Source organism: Cetorhinus maximus, chromosome 14, assembly GCF_964194155.1.
Source record: "Cetorhinus maximus chromosome 14, sCetMax3.hap1.1, whole genome shotgun sequence".
Taxonomy (NCBI): domain Eukaryota; kingdom Metazoa; phylum Chordata; class Chondrichthyes; order Lamniformes; family Cetorhinidae; genus Cetorhinus; species Cetorhinus maximus.
This window is the reverse complement of record NC_135892.1, coordinates 94,746,883-94,769,900: the sequence shown is the minus strand read 5'-3', so window position 1 is coordinate 94,769,900 and position 23,018 is coordinate 94,746,883. Positions and strand designations below refer to the sequence as shown.

The window sequence follows — 23,018 nt, the reverse complement described above, 5'->3', positions numbered from 1 at the left end:
ATCCAGGCTTGGGCTGACAAATGGCAAGTAACATTCGTGCCACACAAGTGTCAGGCAATGACCATCTCCATCAACACAGAATCTAACCATCGCCCCTTGGCATTCAATGGCATTACCATCACTGAATCCCCCACTGTCAACATCCTGGGGGTTACCATTGACCAGAAATTGAACTGGACCAGCCATATAAATACTGTGGCTACTAGGGCAGGTCAGAGGTGAGGAATTTTGCGATGAGTAACTCACCCCTTGAATCCCCAATGCTTGTCTACAAGGCACAGGTCAAGAGTGTGTTGGAATACTCTCCCCTTGTCTGGGTGAGTGCAGCTCCCACAACACTCAAGGAGCTTGACACTGTCCAGGACAAAGCAACTCACTTTATTGGCGCCACATCCACAAACATTCATCACCCCCATCACTAAGGCACAGTAGCAGTGGAGTGTACTATCTCCAAGATGCACTGCAGGAATTCACCAAGGCTCCTTAGACAGCACCTTCCAAACCCATGGTCCCTACCATCTAGAAGGACAAGGGCAGCAGATTGATGGGAACCCCATCACCTGAAAATTCCCATCCAAGCCACTCACCAACCTGACTTGGAAATATATCGCCATTCCTTCACTGTCACTGGGTCAAAATCCTGGAACTTCCTTCCTAACAGCACTGTGGGTGTACCTACTGCAGCGGTTCAAGAAGGCAGCTCACCACCACCCTCTCAAGGGCAACTAGGGATGGGCGATAAATGTTCTCCCAGCCCGCAAAGCCCACATCCCATGAATGAATAAAAAAAACCACTTATCTAAAAATGTAAATTCCCTTCACACCTTACATGCTAAGGCAGCATCCCTGTTTACTCATTAACATCTCTTAAGTACATTTCTACGCCTATCTTCTTTCGATAATTTCAAGCTTGCAGTCTACCTGATTCCAAATGTTATTAAATCTCACAGACAGAACCATCTACACTCACACCCTACTTTACTACAAACCAGAGAAGTATTCTGAAAATGATCATACTTTCGTAACAAACTAATTGTTTCTAAACACCGGACCTGAAATCTGATTGTTATTACTATGTTTGAGTAACTGCCAAATTTGAGAGAGGAGATCATGTGATTAGCAAACTAACCCTTTTTGTGTTTTAAGAAACTGCTTTTTTCTAGGCCAGGCAGAAGAAGTGAGGTCTGAGTGTGAGACTAGAAAGACCCTGAGTGGGCTCTCTGACTCTCGCTCTCTTGCCCTTGCAGCCCCTTGCCCTTGCGCCCCCGTGTCCTCTTGTCCGTTGTTTAACCAGCCGCAATCTGCAGACAGCGTCTTAAAAGTCAACCCAACAGCTGCTCACTCCAGATGAAGAGAGAGAAATGATCAGTCAACATCTTTCAGGAAGCCAAGTCATCAATCTACAGTGTCCATATACAGCTGACATATTTTGGACTCTTAAACAATTTACCCTTCACTTTGTAACTTCTGTGTGTGTATGTGAACTCTAGAATGCGTGCGTGAGTGACAATCGGAGTGTTTTCTTTTGATCGGGTGTTAAGTACAATAAATCCTATTTCCTTTTCTTTTCAAACTTACAAATAAACCTGTCTGTGTGTGTCTTTTGTAGTCACAGCATTTGAACAGTTAACCTCTCACTGAATTGTCAAGCAAACTTTCTTCTTTTTAAAAAAAAGTGTTGCAGTCAACTGAGGAGTGGAAAAAGTGCAGAGCTATTTTACTGCTAAACTGACCATTACAGAGGAAAAAATGAGGGAAAGAGAAAAATGATTGAGAGAGAATAATGTAGGACAAAGGAAAAGTAGGAAGACAAAAATGTAAAAGTTGGAATAACCTTGAGGAACAATTAACTGCTCACGGGAGTGAGATTCCACAGTTTCAATACTTCATTTCTGGACCTCTAAGATTGAGTGGCATGTCAGGATGAGAAAGTTCATTGTTAAATATCAACCTTAAATGTCTGTGGAAAGTTTATTTATGGTGCAAATCCAGCAATTTGTCAACTCGTGAAAAGGTTAACAGGAGGGCGAGATCCCAATTTTACAAAGCTAACGGTGGAGTATCGCAAATCGTCCAGCAATTTGTGGCAATTTGAAACCCTCAATGTGCACATTCTTCACCACAAATTTCTGGATTCTTTATGTACTAATAATGGTGAGCGCTGTATACTCCCAGCAGGTTCTGGCCCATATTTCATAGTTACAATGGACCAAGTTGCAGTTCATTTTGTAAAGTTAAAAGTTGGTGCAAATCATGTTTTTCTTTCAAAGACACAACTGTTAAAGTTTGCAAACAGTCACTTGGTAGTACAGAACTTGAAAATTGCTGAAAAGAGAGACATTATGCCGAAGCTTTTTCTCTTGTACTCATCAGGAGAAAAGCTAGAATGACAAATTTCAAACAATCACCACAGGTTATACACCAGGAGAAAAGGGTGCTGATCAGATGACGTCACTTTTGATCATCTGAGGAGTTGCCATGAAGAAAGCAATGGGGAACATAGGCTGCCCATGCTTCTGGGTAATTCAAAAAAAGTGCAAGGCTTGAACATATTCCTTTTAATTGCAGAGAATTGGTTCCTACATATGAATCTGTCGCTTCTTACTCGACAAGTTATCTTAAATCGCATGTTAGTGTCACTATTGGCGCACTCAGCATTGGGCAACACTTGCTGAACAATCACGGAATCACATCTAACAGCAAATATTTTGTTTTGCCTTCTGCAAGCATGGGCACGGTCTGTACTCTGCCTATTATGAGCATCCGGGTGAGTGTTTGATTCAATCAGCCAACCATTGGGACCTACGGTCTACATACCTGGAATCCCACTGGCACTGAAATTCATACATGATGTCGCTCAATTGTGTGGTAGGCAGAATGTTTTCTTTTTGGGATTGACAGCAGCATCTTCTTAGTGGAAAATACCACTTGTATCATCATTGCATAGTAGCAATGTGAAAAGGATTGCTTAACCTGTTCAAATTTTTGAGGTACATTGACTTTCCAGTGTTATTTGAGGTAAATGGGTGGTGGTCATTTGAAATTTGCTATTTTGTGCGTTTGTTCTGATGAGTGCAAGATGAAAAGCTTCAGCAACATGTCTCTCTTTTCAGCCCTATTCTTCAAAGGTTCTCTAGTCTTTAAGATAGGTAAGAAGCACAGAGCATCTCTTTCTTAAAAAGCCATATTCTTAATATTTTGGTTCACAGACCTGAATTTATTGGTTTTAAAATTTAAAGCAATAACTGAGTTGTGGCAATGCTGCTGGGTAACTTTGAAAAGCAAAGCATGTCTTTAGTTAATTATAAATCAGAAATACTGACTGAACGTTCCCTTCAGTCTTTTACACAACAGAAAATTCTCTCTCGCTCTAGCTTGCTTGAAAGTTCCTTTTTCATACCACCTCAGCATCGGGCCTTTCCAAAAAAACTCTTCTAGGATGGGCTGAGTACAGAATGTGAAATGCGCACGCTTTTCATATTTGTCAAATCCCCAATGCTTCAACTTTTCCATATCCCAGTTTCCGCTTGTTGCACAATCACTTTGTCAGCTTCTAGGCACTAATGAAAATACTTCTCTTGCATGTTTGGCATTTTCATGCTGTGACTTTCACTGGAAGCTGGTACTGGAAGCACTCAGGATATGGCTGGTCAGACAGGCTTGAAGTGGTTCGACACTTCACAGTTGCTGCCAGCTTGTCTGCCCTCCACAGCCGCAGCATTTTGGGTTTGTTTAACTTGATCACCAAAAAATCCACATTAAAGTGAGACAATGCAATCTGAATGGCAGCATGTGAGAGCTTCTCATTAGCATTATGAATTTCTCCCACCCCACCCGACCCCACAAAGAAAAAATCAAGCATTTTTATGTTAAAATAGGAATCCCTGTAATTGTTAAACAGTTTTCCTTTCCTAAAAACAAGCCACTTTATTATTCTTTGCAATTTCTTTTCTTTCCACTGTACGCTCAGGAAAATGACAATCGCGATGATTGTATTGGGCCCCTTTTTGTAAATTGCTGTCAGCTTGGCTTAGCTGGTAACATGCTGAACTCGAGGCTAGAAGTTTAGGGTAAGCCCACAACAGAGCCTGAGCAGATAAATTCGGCTTGCATCCCAGCATAATACTGAGGAATGCCTGGGATGTGAAACTGAGTCTGTCTGCCTTTTCTAATGGCTGTTCAAGACCCATAGCAGTGCTTTTAAGGAAGGGCGGGGAGTTTCCCCTGGGTCAGGTCAGATCACCCCTTTAACCGTCAAGACCCCAAGTGAAAGAGAGCTTTGATTTCTCAATCACAATTCAAGAAAGTATAGCTGGGAGATCAAACAATTTCTCAAAAATGTTTAGAATTAAATGCCACAGCTTGGATGCTGACAGTATTAATAGTGCTTCAGTTTCTGAAACTTCTCCCATGTTGCTTGTGCTGTAACATCAGTTAGGCCAGGGGCACTCTTGAGGACAGACTGGATTGATCCAGGCCCAATAAAACTTTGAGATGAACTTCATGACAAAGCACAAAATGAAAATAGCTAAACATAGTTTATTTACCAAATGCACAGCAACCAGGCAGCATCTATGAGAGGGAAACGAGTTAATATTTCAGGCCATCAGAAGTTTGAGCTGAAATGTTAATTCTGTTTCTTTCTCTTTCTCCCTCCACAGATGCTGCCTGGCCTGTTGAGTATTTCCAACATTTTGGGCAGAATTTTTTGCCCAACGGGTCAGTGCACGCCCGACCTGCTTGAGCGGGAAGTGGAGCGCATTGACGTTGGCTGAGCCTGCCGACGTCAACGCGCAGTCACACCATAGTTCGGTCAGCGGGCCCACCGACAATTAAAAGGCCTGTTAAGGCCATTATTCCCTAACAGTTGGCTGGCAAGCGAAAAAGCCAAGCGGCCTTTGCCATTTTTTGGGAAACCTCATCCACGGGCGAAGTTCTCTCACGCCCCACTCGCCCTCCCTCGCTCCCTCCCCACCTCCCGTTTCACACTGGGTGGGCCTTAATTGGCCCACCAGCGTAAAATCGTGGTCCAGTCCTAATCGCAGCTGGTGGTCAGCTCCCCAGCCGCCCGCCTAGGGCAAAATTCTGCCTGTTGTTGTTTTTTCAGATTTCCAGTATCTGCAGTAAAATCACATTGCAGTTCATTATTGCAGATAATCTGCTGTGTAAAATAGCTTGTTCTGCACGAAAAGGCTCTTCTGACTGCTTTCAACATAGGCTATCTTGAATAGCACGGTTATTACATTTTAAACGACTCTCAGCCTGAGTTGGGGGCTTAGAAAATAAAATAAGTGGAAAACCAAGGGTAAAACATGTTTGACTTACCTAGGCTGGTGAATACGGGATCCCTTCTTTCTCTATCTCCCGATTCCCACAGAATAGTGATAGTCCATCTGAAGTAGGAATGCTCTCATTCTTCACTGAAGCCATCCTGTACTGTTATTTAGATTTGCTTGGGTTTGTATGTGATAAAGACATGTAGTATAGGAATGTATTGATACTTTCAGTATGAACTTTGTTCTAAGAGAAGTCCTGACCTAAAAAATACTTAAGTTTTTGATTTCAATAGTAATGGTGATGATGCTTTCAATGATTTGTTGGCTTCCTTTTGGTACCATATCATTTTTTTTAAAACTTGCTTTACCTTACTTTTTACCTTCATATTCTGAATCTAATTCACAAGGGAAAATTGTTATGGCTCTGAAGTATATCCAGCAGTAATTCCTTATTTGAGAGCTGTGATAATTACAAATATCTATTTTCAATTAAACATTGTCAACTAGGACCATTCCATCTTGGTAAAACCCTAAATTTATGACAATGCAGTGGTCTCCATTTTGCCTTTTTCTCCTTCAACTAAATGGTTCTGTTATTGCATGTTAGAGTTAACTAAGTAGGTCAAATGTATTTATCTGTAACATAAAGTACTAGTTTTGGCTTCTCAAGCAATGGCTATACATTGAAACTATTAAATGTTTAAACCTTCATAAATAAAACAGTTGACTCAAATGGTTTTAGAGATGTGCTAATGGAAAATATTATACATTCCTATCCTTGGGCACATTGTACATTCTTGAAAGTGTCTCAGAATCTTTTGTCCTTAAAACATGACTTTTGTGGTGATGGTGTGCTCATCAAAGGTTCTAACGAAATGCTTGTCTTCCTGTGTTGCAGACAGTCTTGTATTATATTGATGAATGGTATCTGCATCACACTTTTTCTGGAATGTAACACTTATATGGAACTGTTTTCAATTAGAAAGCGCTTAACTTACAAGTCATTTTATTTGAATAATCTGTAATAAACAAGTCACAGAAACCCTTTGCAGCACAATAGTCTGGCCACCATTGCCAGCAAAAGTCATTCCCTGGGGGTAATCTCCCTTAACCTCCCTGACCCTTTATCCTTTCCACCGAATTTTGCAACCCATATTTCTGGTCTCGCTATTGGCCCATTTCACATTGCTTTGCAGGTTGCTCATTCCCTTGAGACCAGTGTCACCTCTCATCACATCCTTATTTTGATTGAATCAAATCCCAGTTCCAGGTTTTATCATCCTGCTCCACCAACTGATCTAGCTGCCCACTTCCTGAACCAAAATAGTTCTTGAAGGTAAAGATAACTGCAAACTCCTCTGATCAATGACCAACTCGTACAGGCCCCCTAATACTAACCACATGGTAGATTGGAGCATAAAGGAATAGATTAAGGGAGTTTGTCAGAGAGGTACAGCGATAATCATGGGGGATTTTAATCTACATGTAGGGTAGAATCTTACCTGTGGCGGGCGGGCGGGGGGCTGATTGCCGCCTGCAATCGGCTGCACGCTGCCATTTTACACGGGCGGGCCAATTAAGGCCCGCCCAGCATAACGCGCGGCCAGTTGCACTCGGCGCTACCTGTGCAGGCGGGGGGAGGAGGGAGAGTCGGGGCCTGCACTCTTTCGCGCATGCATTCGAAAGAGCACAGGAATCTCCCTGAGGCACGGAGCTGCCTCAGGAAGGTTAAGTGGATAATAAAAGTTTTTTAAGAATAAAGTTAAAAATTATTTAAACATGTCGCCTCATGTGACAGTGTCACATGAGCTGGGACATGTTTGTGAAGTTGAAAACATTTATTTATTAATTTTATAAAACCTTCAGGAAACCTCATCCCGCCCGTGAATGAGGTTTCCTGGAAAACACGAAGGCCCCTTGGGCTCTTCGCCTGCCCGCCAACCTTCAGGGTTGTTAATAGGGTAAGTTGCTTTCTTAATGGCCTTAATAGGCCATTAATAACGCCTCCGGCACGCGCCCGCCGAACGCAATGCCGAAATGATGCGTGATGACGGGAAGCACGCCCGACGTCATCTTGCGTCATTTTACTCATTGGTGTCGGGCCCGCCCCCACACGCTGACAGCAACATTCTGCCCGTAGACTGGAAAAGTCAGAAGGGCAAAGGTAGCCTAAGTAAGTTCATAAAATGTTTCTGGGATAGTTTCTTAGAACAGCATGCCCGGAGCCAACCAGAGAGGGGGTTATACTAGATCTGGTATTGTGCAATGAGATGGGATTAATTAATGATCTCATAGTGAGGGTGCCCCTAGGTAGCAGTGACCATAATATACTTGAATTTTACATTTCAGTTTGAAGGAGAGAGGAGTGGGTTTGAGACTATGTTTTTAAAATTACTTAAGGGCAATTATGAGGGCATGAAAACAGAGCTGGCTAAAGTGAATTGCCAAATTAGGTTAAGGGGTAGGTCAAAAGAGATGCAATGGCAAACATTTAAGGGGATATTTCAGAATAAATACATTGCAACGAGTAAGAAAAAGTCCAAGGGACGGACAGACCATCCGTGGTTAACTAGAATGATTAAAGATAGTATCAAACTTAAAGAAAAAGCATATAATTCTGCAAAGAAAGGTGGAAGGCCAGATGATTGGACAGAATATAAGGAACAGCAATGAATAACTAAAAGATTAGTAAGGAGGGAAAAGTTAGAGTACGAAAGAAAGCTAGCCAGAAATATAAAAACAGATAGTAAGAGTTTGTATAAATATTTTAAAAAGAAACAAGTTAACAAAGTGAGCGTTGGCCTGACGGAAAATGAGTCTGGAGAATTGATAATGGAAAACAAGGAAATGGCAGATGAATTGAACAGATATTTTGCAGCAGTCTTCATTGTAGAGGATACAAGTAACATCCCAGAAGCAGCTATAAATCAGGAAATGGAAGGGTCAGAAGAACTCAGGAAAATTACAATCACCAGAGAAATAGCACTGAGTAAATTGTTGGAGTTACGAGCTGACAAGTGCTCAGATCCTGATGGACTTCATCCTATGGACTTAAAAGAAGTGGCTAACGAGATAGTTGATGCATTGGTCTTAATTTTCCAAAACTCCCTAGATTCGGGTAAGGTCCCATCAGATTGGAAGAGAGCAAATGTAACTCCGTTATTCAGAAAGCAGGAAAATACAGGCCAGTTAGCTTAACATCTGTCAAAGGGAAAATGTTAGAAGCTATTATTAAAGATGATATAGCAGGGCACTTGGATAAGTTCAAGGTAATCAGGCAGAGCCAACATGGTTTTGTGGAAGGGAAATCACGTTTAACCAACTTATTGAAGTTATTTGAGGAAGTAACGTGCTGTGGATAAAGGAGAGTGGGTGGATGTACTGTACTTAGATTTCCCAAAGGCATTTGATGAAGTGCCACATCAAAGGTTATTGCGTAAAATAAAAACTCATGGTATAGGGGGTATACTGGCATGGATAGGGGATTGGCTGACTAACAGGAAGCAGAGTAGGCATATATGTGCTTTTTTCAGGTTGGCAAGATGTAGCAAGTGCTGTGCCACAGGGATCAGTGCTGGGACCTCAAATATTTACAATTTATATAAATGACTTGGGTGAAGGGAAGGTTGCCAAATTTGTTGATGACACAAATATAGTTGGAAAGTAAGTTGTGAGGAGGACATAAGGAGGCTACAAAAAGATGTAGATAGGTTAAGTGAGTGGGCAAAGATCTGGCAAATGGAGTATAATGTGGGAAAATGTGAAATTGTCCATTCTGGCAGGAAGAATAAAAAAGCATATCATCTAAATGGTAAAAGACTGCAGAGCTCTGAGATGCAGAGGGACCTGGGTGTCTTAGTACATGAATCACATATTTCCAGTGTGCAGGTATAGCAAATAATTAGGAAAGCTAATAGAATATTATTTATTGCAAGGGGAATTGAATACAAAAGTAGGGAGGTTATGCTTCAGTTATACAGAACATTAGTGAGACCACATCTGGAGCACTGTGTATAATATTGGTCATCTTATTTAAGGAAGAATGTAAATGCATTGGAAGCAGTTCAGAGAAGGTTTACCAGACTAATACCTGGTATAGGTGTGTTGTCATATGAAGAAAGGTTGGAAAGGCTAGGCCTGTATTTGCTGGAGTTTAGAAGAGTAAGAGGCGACTTGATTGAAACATATAAGGTCCTGAGGGATCTTGACAGAGTGGATGCGAAGAAGATGTTTCTCTTGTGGGAGAATCTAGAACAAGGAGGAGCCACTGTTTAAAAATAAGGGGTCGCCCATTTAAAACGGAGATGAGACGAAATTTTTTCTGAGGGTTGTGAGTCTTTGGAACACTGTTCCTCAAAAGGCGGTGGAAGCAGAGTGTTTGAATATCTTTAAGGCAGAGGTGGATAGATTTTTGGTAAGCCCCCTTGCTTGTGATAGGTTACTGAGGTAGGCGGGATGCAGATTTGGGATTACTATCTTCTCAATTCCTGTCTCTACCCCTTGCTTTTCTTTATCCCAACCTATTTTTAACTCTTCTTGCATATTCTATTCTGACATGCCCTTTAACCAGGGTCATTTTCTTGCTTCCTGTCACCTTGACCTCCCCCAGCATTGCTCCTGACCACATAACCATTTCTTACAACCTGATGTAACATACTGCTTGGTGATATTATCAATGACCCTCATTGCACATGTTCTTTTTTTTAATATTCTATTCTATTGTGAGGTGTGAGCATCGCTGACAAGGCCAGCATGTATTGCCCATCTTTAATTGCCTTTGAGAAGGTGATGGAGAGCCTTGAGTTGTTGTAGTCCATCCACTGTAGGTACACCCACAGTGCTGTTAGGGAGGGAGCTCTCGGATTTTGACCCAGCTACAGTGAAGGAATGGCAATATTGTTCCGAGCCAGGGTAGTGTGCGACTTGGAGGGAAAGTTGCAGGTGGTGGTGTTCCCATGCATCATCTGCCCTTGTCTTTCTAGGTGGTAGAAGTTGCAGGTCTGGAAAATGCTGTTGAAGGAGCCTTGGTGAGTTGCTGCAATGTATCTTGTATATGGTGTGTTCTCTGCCATTGTGCGCTGGTGGTGGAGGGAGTGAATGTTTAATTATGGTTTGACAGATGCTGATCAAGTGGGCTTTTTTGTCCTGAATGCTGTTGACTTCTTGAGTGTTGTTGGAGCTGCACTCATCCAGGCAAGTGGAGAGTATTCCATCACACGCCTGATTTGTGCTTTGTAGATGGTGGACAGGCTTTGGGAGTCAGGAGGTGAGTTAATTGCTACAAAATTCCAATCTCCAATCTCTTCCTGCAGCCATAATGTTTATATGGCTGGTCCAGCTCAGTGTCTGGTCACCCCTCCCCCCGCTCCTCATCAAACTGGACATTGATAGTGGGGGATTAGCAATGGTAATGCCGCTGAATGTCAAGTGGAGATGGTTAGATTCTCTCTTGTTTGAGATGGTTATTGCCTGGCACTTGTGTGGCGAGAAACAGGAGCTTGGCCCAGGCAAACTTATGCAAGCTCTGAAATCATGAGACCAGGAATAGTAATTTAAAACTGAGGCTGGAGAGAAAGTGCTCTCCACAATGTTAAGTAAAAGCAAGGCAGGTCTGTTAAATTGTCATAATTGAAGCTGCAAAGTAGAGATCAGGTTTGTTGCAAAACACAGGGCATGATCGTATGCAAGTTGCATATCCCTAATTTATGCTCTTCACACAGGGCTTATTTGATTAACTTTTCTTTTTCTGCAGCGAGCACAGCAAGAAGAGTTGGAGAAAATTGAAAAACAGATGCAAAAGTCATCCAAAGACAATGCCAAGCCCTTGGACAAGCCTGAGCAGTAAGTTTTCTTTAAGCAGCATTTAATCCTTAGTGGTCTGCTGTCTTTCAACTGCTAATGTCACACATGTTTACTTTTTAATCAGTTGGTTCAGATATTTTATTGCCTGTTGGCGCATACACAGGGAGACTGGAACTCTCCAATTTTTGGAAGCAGGTTATGATTGACTATTCTTTTCCCATCAGGTTCCTCTATGAGTTGGCTCAAATTGTCAATTTCTCCGAACGAGTGTTTTGTATCCTTTTCCAGTCCACTTTCTTGGAGAATATTGCTGCTATCAACCGTAAGCTTGAAACAATGGACAAATTGTGCAAGGTAGGTCTGTTCACACAGAACAGAATACACAGCCCAGTCTCATCATAAACTTCCAAGGCTACTGAGTCTTCACTCCTGCCTTTTTAATGTTGCCTTTTATGGTTTGTTAAAGGAGGTTGTATAAAACATTCATTTCCTAACATACACAGTTCTACACTGTCTTTAAGACTATCGTATTGATGCTAAGGGGAGATGTGTGGACCAAACCATTTGAAGATTTTTACGGGTATAAAATGCAAGTGCATATATTAGCAGGGGGGAAGGTGTAGAATTTGAAACTCTATTTACTCCCAAAAGAGTAAGCTGGGAAAAAAATCAACTTTTAAGATGTTTGGAAATAGTTTGTCATAGTAAATGGTGAATGTTACTTAATAAGTTGTCGTGTAAACAGTGATGCTGACTATTGAAACAGTCTTTACATCTCAAACAATATATAAATGGAGCATGACATGGGGAACTATCCAATTCCGATTTTGATCCTGAGGGAGACGTGGGTTCTCTTGCAAATGGAATAAGCCATCTTTTCCTCCATCTTCCCTTGTGCATTTATATAATTTGGTGGCATATTTGCCTATTTATCATCTTGGTTTTAGTAAGTACAAGTTTAAAACTGTTGTAATGTTATTCCCTGTCATTTGAAAGTTGCTCTGCTGCCTGGCTGGTATCTTTAACTGGTCCAAATATTAGTTTCAGCGGATTAGAATTGATGTGAGACACCAAGATTTATGAGACAGCAGCAACAATTTCCACATTTAAACTTACATATGCTTTAACCGCCTTACAGAAAGAAAAATATACTTGTACCAATATCGTTCCCTAACCATTGATGTCTAATTGCTGTAAAATGTCTAAATGAGACAGTCCTGTGCAGCAAGAGACAAAATGCATGCATTTATGTAGTGTACTTGGAATAGCTTCTGTGTTGTATGTATCTGAGGTAAAATGGTAATTTATAATTGGACAATAATTAGGCCAAGGTCTTAAAAATAAATTTTAATGACTTTTTTTACCTAAATAAGGCTTCTTTTGAGGAATATTTGTTATATAAGTACTGGTTGTATATAATTTCAAATTTAATGGAAATAACTATATGCCAGAAAGTTGTTTTATCTTGCATTGCTACTTCCGATTTCCATTTTTGCTTCACATGTGCAACATCAACTTGCAGGTAATACCTTTAGCACAGGCACTTAAATGGCATAATTGCTATTAGTTGGAGTGCTAAAGGCCAGTTGTAAGAGCCTTTGGGCAGATGCAGAAGTAGGTGAGGGACGATGGTGGTGAGGAATATTGGGAAGTGGTCGAAGGTGGCCTTATCAGTGACCAAAACATGGGATAGAGCAGACAAGATGATGAAATGGACAAGGGCATGCTCCTTTATGTAGTTGGAGAGGTTGAGGGGAAGGTTCAGAGAGGACGATGCATTTAGATGAAGTGGGAACTTTCGGGGGACAGTAATTATATTATTATGAAACAAATACAGAAAATGCTGGAAAAACTCAGCAGATCTAACATCTGTGGAGAGAAAAACAGAGTTAACGTTTCGAGTCTGTATGACTCTTCTTCAGAGCTAGATCAAAGTAAAAGTGTGATGAAGTTTATATTGTTTAAGGGTGGTGGAGCAGGTGAAGCTGGATAGAAGGCCAGCGGTAGGTGGGGGCAAAGGAGAGATTGACAAAGATGTCATGAACAAAAGGACAAAGGGGTGTTAATGGTAATGGTACTGGCTAAAGGAGGTGCTGATGGTGGCATGAAGGGAAGAAAGCGGAATGCTTCCAATCTCCACCCCTCCATCACCTTCACATGGTCCAACTCCAACACTTCCCTTCCCTTCCTTGACCTCTCTGTCTCAATTTCTGGTGATAGACTGTCCACCAATATTCATTACAAGCCCACTGACTCCCATCGCTAACATGACTACAGCTCCTCACACCCTGCTTCCTGTAAGGACTCCATCCCATTCTCTCAGTTCCTTCACCTCTGTCGCATCTGTTCTGATGATGCCACTTTCCAAAACAGCGCTTCTGACATATCTTCCTTCTTCCTTAACCGAGGTTTCCCACCCACATTGGCTGACAGGGACCCCAACCATGCCTGACCCATCTCCCACGCCTGTGCCCTCACACCTTTCTCTCCCTCCTAGAACCATGATAGGATGCCCCTTGTCCTCACTTTTCACCCCACCAGCCTCCATATTCAAAAGATCATCTCCGCCATTTCCACCAACTCCATCACGATGCCACCACAAATCACATGTTCCCTTCTACCCCCTGTCTACATTCCATAGGGACTGTTCTCTCCAGAACATCCTGATCCACTCTTTCTCCATCACCCCCAACACCTCATCTCCCCCCCAACCACCTCCCCACCCCCCGCCCCCACCCTCCACCAAAAACAGCCCTTCCCATGCAATCACGGTGCAAAAGCTGCCCCTTTACCTCCTCACTGTCCAAGGGCTCAAACACTCCTTTCAGGTGAAGCAGCACTTCACTTGCACTTCCCTCAATTTAGTCTACTGCATTTGCTGCTCCCATTGTGGTCTTCTCTACTCTGGGGAGACTAAACGCAGACGGGGTGACCGCTTTGCGGAACTCCTTCGGTCTGTCCGCAAGCATGACCCAGACCTCCCTCTCGCTTGCCATTTCAACACTCCACCCTGCTCTCATTCCCACATGTCCGTCCTTGGCCTGCTGCAATGTTCCAGTGAAGCTCAACGCAAACTGGAGGAACAGCACCTTATCTTCCGACTAGGCACTTTACAGCCTTCCTGACTTAGCATTGTGTTCAACAACTTCATACCATGTACACTGTCCTCCATCCTAACCCCTTTTTTATCCCCTTTTTTCAATATTCATTTTTACTTTTTAATTTTTATTTTTATCCACATTTATTTTTATTTATTTTCTTTTTTTATTCATTATTTTATCCCCATCTTTTATCCTATTTTTGATCTTTTTTTCCCACCACCAACCCCTCCCCCCATCACATCCCCACAAGGGCTATCTGACAATCAATACTATTTAAAAAGGCAATAACTGCTTCTTTCCCAGTGCCACATATTCCAAAAATAAATACGAGAAGTTCAAAAGCTGACATTGTCATAACAATTAAGGACTGGAACAGCCTCCCACAAACCTTATTCTCCATGCCCTCTTAAGTGCTCATTTAAGGAAAATGTGTTGAACTTTTTAAATTAATGCGACCATTGACTCATTGTGCATCTCCTTCTAAAATTCCTTGGTGGAAGACTACGGAGAGAAATCTTACCAAGTATCAAGTGTTGCCTAATTTATTGTATGCACTTGCTTGGCATTTTGAAATTTGGGGAAAATTATTTGCATCAGGCCCAAAACTCTCTTGCATGAGTATGATTGTGTTCAAAAGGGTCAATTTTAGCACAATGGCCTTACAATGATGCACTGATCTCAGGACCAATGATTGAGCAATAAAATCAAAGTTGTTAAGCTAAAACATTTTTTTCTGCCCTTGCCTCAGACACTCCAAACAAGTGCCAGTGTAAAACAGGTGTTGGGTCTAATTCTTGCTTTTGGAAACTACATGAATGGCGGGAACAGAAGTCGCGGCCAGGCAGACGGCTTTGGTCTAGAGATCCTTCCCAAGCTTCGAGATGTTAAGAGCAGTGTAAGTACATGATAGATGCACTAACTGTGACCGCTTGGCTGCTTTCAAACAAAGCTGAATCGAGATTCATTTGTAATTTACCAGTTGTCTGCTATTGCTGTGACATTGTGTTGGGATCAATCAAAGTTTAGACATGCAGGTAGTGTCTACAGCTAAATTAGGGGAACGTGATGATTGACAGTTATCTGCAGGAAAAATGCAGTAGTGTGAACATCTAGGTATCTTGAGCACTTTTTGCAGGACGTGTAGATGATGACTACCTATGTCTGCTGGCCTCGAGGCAGTAATCAAAATTATATTATCCCGCATTTCTTGCAATGGTTATCTCCAGCATTTGAGAGAGTGAACATCGGAAGCGATGCCTTCCTTCCAGCGACAGATGATTTTCATTTAAAAGGCTGATGTGGGTTCTACTTGACGCTGGCTCCATACATGAGCAGAAGTGTAAGGGGACAGCTGTCAGCACTGACTTTTATGTGGCTACAAAAGAGGCATCCATTGAGGAATCCTGCATCCACGTGACATTGTATCAGTCAAAGTGTACACTAGAGAAAAAGTACTTTGTGGTCCATGTAAGGCTGTTATACCAAGTACATGTCAGAAAGGAAAAGTTCTTTAAAGAACAGTGTGCAGGAGAACCAGCTTTGCAGGCTACTGGAAGGTTTCTGGGCAAAGGTTTGCTACTAACTTCTTAGTATGTAAAACAAGTTTCCTGTTGGAACACAATTTTTATATAATTTTGAGTAAATTCCAGTTGTTCAAGTACTGGTCAGAATTTTTTCTAGGAAGTCGCAAATGATCTTTTTAACACCTTAAGAAAATGAAAACTTAATTTGACCATTTTAAAAGTCGTAAGAACTGCAGTTCCTAGTCTAGATATAAGTAAATACTGAACAAAATTAACATCTCATTTAATTTAGAGATTAGTTTAGCTTAAAGAAGGGGCTGCAACCATTGGCACCTCTTCAGAAACAGAAACTGACATTGGGAAGAGAGGGAAGTTGTTGAATCTTTTCACTGAGACGAATAAGGTTGATAAACTTGGGATGTGGGTTGGAGAGGTTGTTCAGCCCAAGTGAAGGAAATGAGCACATTTATCAAAAATAGCATATTAAAGAGATTAACCTGAGCTCATTTCCTCCAGTAGCACAGAACAGCCTCAATTTGTTTCCAATTACTGAATCTGAAGACTATAAATATAGCTTTTGGCTATTTTTAATACGCGCTGAATCACTTCACAGCAAATTGGCCCAGAGTTGTACAGGTGTTTGTAAGCATTTTGAGTCATTAGCAGTGATGTGGATGTCTGAATGGTGCCAAATCGACTTGAACCATCTTGCTGCCAGTATTCCGTTTAAAATATCAGTCATAAAGGCTTTTGGTTAACTGAGAAGGGTGTACAAAAATGAAATAAGAAATGACTTTCTGACCCGATAGACCATATGCAATTGGCACCATTATCAATGAACTTCAACTTTATTGATGATGATTTACCTCCTGTAAATTAATGGTATGAAATAAATACTAAAACACCAGCTTAATCTTCAAAATTCAAATTCAACTCCAACCAGCATGAGGCAGGCTTGATGGGTCAGCTGGTCATTTCCTGCTCATCAATTTCCTAGTTCCACAGGCTACCTTCTCTTTTAATGCCCAGCAAGACTGAACCCAGCGTTGTTATGAGAGTATTCACTCATCTATATCTTAAGCTTTGGTTCAAACCTTAACCAGATGGCTAACCAACTAATTTACAATTTCTTAGATTGTATTAAAAATAATTCCCTATATTTATAAATATACCTGTAGTTTCTAATGTTGCTTTCAGTTTATTAGCTTCATACTTGCGTGCTCTTATGCTGTGACCACAGTTTAAAAATTTGGCTGCCTGTTAATGTATTTCCGCTTGCTCAAGGTCTATACACTGTTCTGTTAGTCCTTATTAAATGAGAACAAGTTCAGCTCTTTGAACTTGTTATCGTAGCCTAAAGCATGAGCCTTGAAATTAATTTTGAAATAATGATTTTGTTTTCTTTAAGCAGTGAATTATAATGACCTAATTGGGGGATTAAAGGAGTTAATAATCCTTGACAGTGTGGGAGCTGAATTAACGTTAATAGTTGCGATGACAACGTCACTGAAGCATTACTGGGCTAATGACTGTCAATATTGATCATTTGCCTCCTGCGCACCATCAGTAACCTCTCCATGTCAGTCATACCATGAATGGATGTTACAAGTATTTGGAAATGGACAGAAAAATAAATCTAAAAGAATGCAGTGTTTATCACAATTTCTTGTAACTTTCCTTCAACAGATTACTGACAATACTACCCCATCCCACGCGTCGGCAACCTTTTTACCCGAAGGACCTTGTTAAAAAAATGTTGTCCAAAATAAAAGCTATTGGGAGCCATAAAGTGAAAAAAGTCACTATTTCTATATCGAAAATGTGCCACGTGTCTCTGGGAGAATGCATAATTTTCATGCATAAATTCAACGCTTTTATTGATTACATATCAATAGAAACATGTCAAAATTAAAAGACATGTGCTTCTAACTCTGAATTATCGTGTTTTCTCGATGTCTTTTGACATTTTGTACTTGTATCTCCAGTATTATGCATGTTGAGTGCTAAGATTAGCCTTTTGTCCCCACAACAAAAACCCAGCTCTTACTTTTCTCGACTCATTTTTTAGGCTTTTTTTTGATGGATAATGCAATCCATCTGGAAAAGATCTCTAAAGCAAGGCATCATGGCCTGGCAACCATTGTATGTACTTTTGATCCATCTGAGGATTACAGGAGAGTGTCAGGAGTTGGGGCTGCCAGGATTTTGGGGACTTTCACCAATTTCTACATCTGTCATGATTGTCATTGTGGGAGGTAACGAAGATCCCACTATATTACCTTGTATCAAATGGCTTCTTTATCTCTTTCAGGATAACAGCATTAACCTCCTGTTCTATCTGGTTACCTATTATTTGCGTAATTTTGACAAGGTATGTTTTTAATATTTCTGAATAATAGATTATATATTTCTGGTAATTTTTTAAAAAGTATTATTATATGTAAACTGTGAATTGTTTTGGTTTTGCTCAAATGAAATCATGTTTGTAAGTTATTGGTTCAGGTGCAGGGAAAACTTTGTAGTTGATAAATTTCAGATGTCGGCTTTCAAAATTCCAAACACCTTGTTTCAGGATGCAGGTACAGAACAAAGTATCTTCCCTATGCCAGAACCACAGGACTTATTTCAAGCTTCCCAGATGAAGTTTGAAGATTTTGAGAAGGACCTTCGTAAACTAAAGAAGGACTTGAAAGGTAAATGATTTTCCCTCTAATCTTGCCCTGTGACCAGTGTGCATATCACCCCATTTCATTGCACTGACAGGGAGCTATTAACAGAAGGATTACTAATTCAGCAAACTATTTGCCTACTGCTGCAGAGTTGGCCCTTTTGTGAGAGTAAGCTTGGTTTTTGTGTGCACTGTATTTATATAAAAAGTACAGTGTCCCAAAACCAGCAACTTTGGGACTGAGGCCATGCCGGATTTCAGGCCTTGCCGGATTTCTGGTTGGGTGGTTTGGGTCAAGCTGGGTAAGTTCAAGGGTTGCCCAGTGTGCAAGTGGTAATGTGGATAAATAGTCAGGCATCACACCGCACCAATGCAGCGCCTAGCCTAATTGCCCAGGTAAGTTTTTTTAAAAATTTTACTCAATTAAAATTGATGCATGGCACCTTCTAAAAATGCCTGGTTTTTGGACATTTCTGGCCTTTAGAAAGCCAGATTTGAGGCACCATACTGTAATTAGATAAGTTTTGACTTTGTAATTAGATAGTGCTATTTGCTCATCGAGTTGATCACTTCTGTGTACTGTTTCATTCTTTTTGACACCATTTTAAATTCTCTATCCCAATTGTTACAGAACTTATACATGTATTCTAATGAAAATTTAGACTGGAATTTTGTCAGTGGCACACCATTCCCAATGGCAGAACTGGAATTCCATGCAACTTCCGTTCTCTTTTTCTTTGTGCTGCTTCCCACACTATTCTAATTAAAATTTAAAGTGCTGACGACGTGCATGGGAGACATGGTAGGGCAAGCTTTTCTGTGGGGAAACCCACCATCAGCTGACAATGCTACAGCTACAGCCGGGCTCTAAAGGAGCCTCCTGGTCAAACAGGGAGGCTCTTCATCACAGCCACAACTTTCCAGTCCAACTCTATTGCCATTAACATGAGACTTGTTGAGAGCACAAAAGTGGCACGGGTGTTTGTCAAATGTAAATTTCACTTGTGAGTAATTCACGTTATGCCGGTTTCACTTTACACATATCTGCATTTTCATTATTTGTCGAGTCAAGCTTAGTCAGACATTGACATGTATTGGCATGCCTCGTGGTTAGCATGCATTGATGGCTACAGGTGAGTTGGGGACATTTTAACTGTTGTGGGGGGAAAAAAACATTTTTGTTCACTCTTTATTGAATGTTCATGATAGTGTCCAGTGTTGTACTCAGCACTCTGTGGGATATGGCTGACCTTGCAAGCTCAGTTGGCCCTCCCTTCTATGTATTGTAAAGGACATTGTCTGAGATCACTCACAGCAGGGATATTTGAAATGTTGTAGGTGAACTCAAAGCCCTGTAGGACTCTGCCAGACAACAACCTGAGATGGACCCACATTTGGACAGTACTGATCTCACCTTTTTAGGCCCCTCATTTTCTCACCTTGACTGACTGCTCCCACCACCCTCAGGACACTAAGCCCTTCCCACTTCACTCCACCATGCCCCCGACCCCACTTCACACACCCTGCCTTACCACTGTCTCACCCTTGCCAGTCCTGAGTCTCCATGCAAGTTGCCATTCTCCTGCTCCCCTCCCTTGTGCCAAGGAGTTAAGCAAGGAAAACAGCTTTCCTCAGACACAACTGCACAAAGCAGACTGGTGCATGCCACCTGTTAACAAACATGAACTGCGTGCAAAGAGATTCTTATGCTCTGCTGACTTTATCTTAAGTTAGGACTTGAGTTTAAAGCTAATTTGTAAATGTGCCACTACCAGTTTGTTCAGCCCACAAGCATGACCCTAAGCTTCCGGTGGCCTGTCATTTTAATCCTCCACCTCGCCCTCAAGCTGACATCTCTGTCCTTGGCCTGCTGCACTGTTCTAGTGAATCTCAAGGTGTGCTTGAGGAACAGTGCCTCCTCTTTCGATTAGGCACTTTACAGCCTTCTGGACTCAACACAAGTTCAACAGTATCAGGCTGTGAACTCTGTCCCCCAACTCCCCCCACACATAGCGCCCCCCACTCCCCCCCTCCAATTTGTTTCCTTTTCTTTGCATGATTGTTTTCTTACTCTTGCTTTCAGATAGCAGTACACCTGCTCTAGGCATGTTTTTGTTTCCTGCCCCATCAGCATTCCCTTTGGTTCTGTAAAGCTAACTCTTCAGTCATTCGGTCTTTCTTATCTCCCACCCTATCGCAGACCTTCCTTTGTCCTTGTCCCACCCAACCCTTGCTCAAAAACATTTACATTTCTAACTTTTCCCACTTCTGATGCAAGGTTATTGAGCTGAAACATTAACTATTTCTCTCTCCACAGATGCTGCCTGACCTGCTGAGTATTTCCAGTGTTTTCTGTTTTTATCAGATCCCTGAGTATTGACCTAAACGAACGGGTTTATTGTTAACCATAATCTCTGGCTTCAGGCAAAGAATCCAGTTTTAAAGAGGCAAAACTGGGAAATATTTTATGAACAAATAAATCATTGGGACAAAGGAAATTTAAGTATACATTTCTCATTGACTGGGTAGAGGGTGGACCGATAGTGGGTGTAGCTGTATCCTGTTTGGATGTGCAGGCAATGATGAGCCTGCTGGCCTCCTCTTTCCGTTTGTGTCAATTACGCACTCAGCAGATTTCAGTTAACAATCCAATATGCACGTAACATTATTCAAGTACAAGCTTCTTGTTAGAATTGCTTAGTTCCTCCCTTAAGACACCGGACCAGATAAATTGAGTGGAACACCCCACTGCAGCAAGAACGTCAATCGGGCAGTATTGATTGGGTTTCCATTATCCACTCCTTACAATTTAAATTCAATGGAAAAGAAGTGCCTATCATGGGTGGGGTAGGTACATTGGAACATTGGAAATAGGAGCAGCAGTAGGCCATTCATCCCCTCAAGACTGTTCTGCTATTCAACAATACCATGGCTGATCTGCTTCAACACCATTTCTCACGCTATCCCTTGATATCTTTAATATCTAGAAATCTATCAATCTCTGTCTTGAATATAGTCAATGACTGAGCCTCCACAGCTCTCTGGGGTAGAGAATTTCAAAGATTCACCACCCACTGAGTGAAGAAATTCCTCCTCATCTCAGCCCTAAATGGCCCACCTCTTAGTCTGACTGTGTCCCCTGGTTCTAGACCCCACAGCCAGGAGAATCATTCTCCCTGCATCTACCCTGTCGAACGCTGTAGGAATTTTGTATTAGTTCATGGGATGTGGGTGGCACTGGCTAGACCAGCATTTTTTGCCTGTCCTTAATTGCCCTTGAGAAGGCTAATTGCAGCAAGACTTCTTTACCCCTGCACTCAAATCCTCTTGCGATAAAGGCCAAAATAGCATTTGCCTTCCTAGTTGCTTGCTGCACCTGTATTTTAGCTTTCAGTGACTTATGAACAAGGGTGCCCAACTCATTTCGGACATCAACACTTCCCAATCTCTCCCTGATTAAGAAATACTCTATTTCGGTTTTTCCTACCAAAGTGGATAACTTCACATGTTTCCATATTATATTCAATCTGCCCACTCAATTAGCCTGTCTAAGTCCCCTTGAACCAAGGCACTAGCAAGAACGAGGAACTGAAAGAAATTAATACTAGTAAAAAAAGTATTACTGGAGAAATTAATGGGGCTGAAAGTTGCTAAATCCCATTGACCTGATGGTCTACATTCCCAGAGTGTTGAAAGAGGTGGCTATAGAGATGGTGGCAGCCTTGGCGGTCATCTTCCAAAATTCTACAGACTCTGGAATGCTTCCTGCAGATTGGAAGGCCACAAATGTAACCCCAATATTTAAAGCAAGGAGGGAAGAGAGAAAGTGGGGAACTACAGACCTCTTAACCAGATATCAGTAGTAGGGAAAATGCTAGAATCTATTGTAAAGGATGTGCTAACTGGACACTTAGAAAATAATGGTAGGAATGGGCAGATTCAGCATGGATTTATGAAAGGAAACATGGGACAGGATTTTACCATCAGCGAGCGGAGGCAGGGCCCGCTCTCCAACACGGAATGACGTTGGGCGGAACTCCCGACGTCACCCCGTTCCATTTAAATTTTCAGGAAGGTGGAGGCGCAGCAAAATCAGCTGCGAGCCCACCGACCTGTCAATGGCTAATTGAGGCCATTGACAGATCAATTAAAGTAATTAGTGGTCCTGCCCGTCCTACCTTAAGGTTGGCGGGCAGGCCAGGAGCCCCGGCGGGAAGTAGAAAAAACATGAAACCTCATCCACAGGCGGGATGAGGTTTCATGTAGGGTTTTTAAATTTTTAATAGAGCTATTTTGAAAATTATGAACATGTCCCAATTCATGTGACATTGTCACATGAGGGGACATGTAAGAGAATTTTTTTTTCTATTTTTAATATTTTTGCACATAGAGCCGATCTCCCTGAGGCTGCACTTAGCCTCAGGGAGATGAGTGCGCTCTTTTTTGCGCATGCGTGAAAGAGCACACTCGATTTTAGGCATTTCCCCCCGCTCGTACAAGGAGCGCATAGCGCTTCCCTGCGGATGTCACACTGGGCGGGCCTTAATTGGCCCGCCCACGTAAAATGGCGCCGCGCCTCCGATTGGGGGGGCGCCGATCGGAAGTGCGCCTGTACGCGCCCACCCATCGAATTCCCCCCCTGACGGGG

General features: G+C 41.8%; 1 protein-coding gene across 1 annotated transcript in view; it reads left to right on the top strand.

The window, feature by feature from the left end:
• The window catches only part of fmn2b (formin 2b), a 399,672-nt gene that overhangs the window by 242,981 nt on the left and 133,673 nt on the right, over nucleotides 1-23,018 (top strand). Inside the window, exons 9-13 of the mRNA XM_078557267.1 lie at nucleotides 11,029-11,117; nucleotides 11,303-11,432; nucleotides 14,928-15,074; nucleotides 18,014-18,073; nucleotides 18,275-18,395. Coding sequence (XP_078413393.1) covers nucleotides 11,029-11,117; nucleotides 11,303-11,432; nucleotides 14,928-15,074; nucleotides 18,014-18,073; nucleotides 18,275-18,395 — 547 coding nt within the window. The remainder of the gene's footprint in view (nucleotides 1-11,028; nucleotides 11,118-11,302; nucleotides 11,433-14,927; nucleotides 15,075-18,013; nucleotides 18,074-18,274; nucleotides 18,396-23,018) is intronic.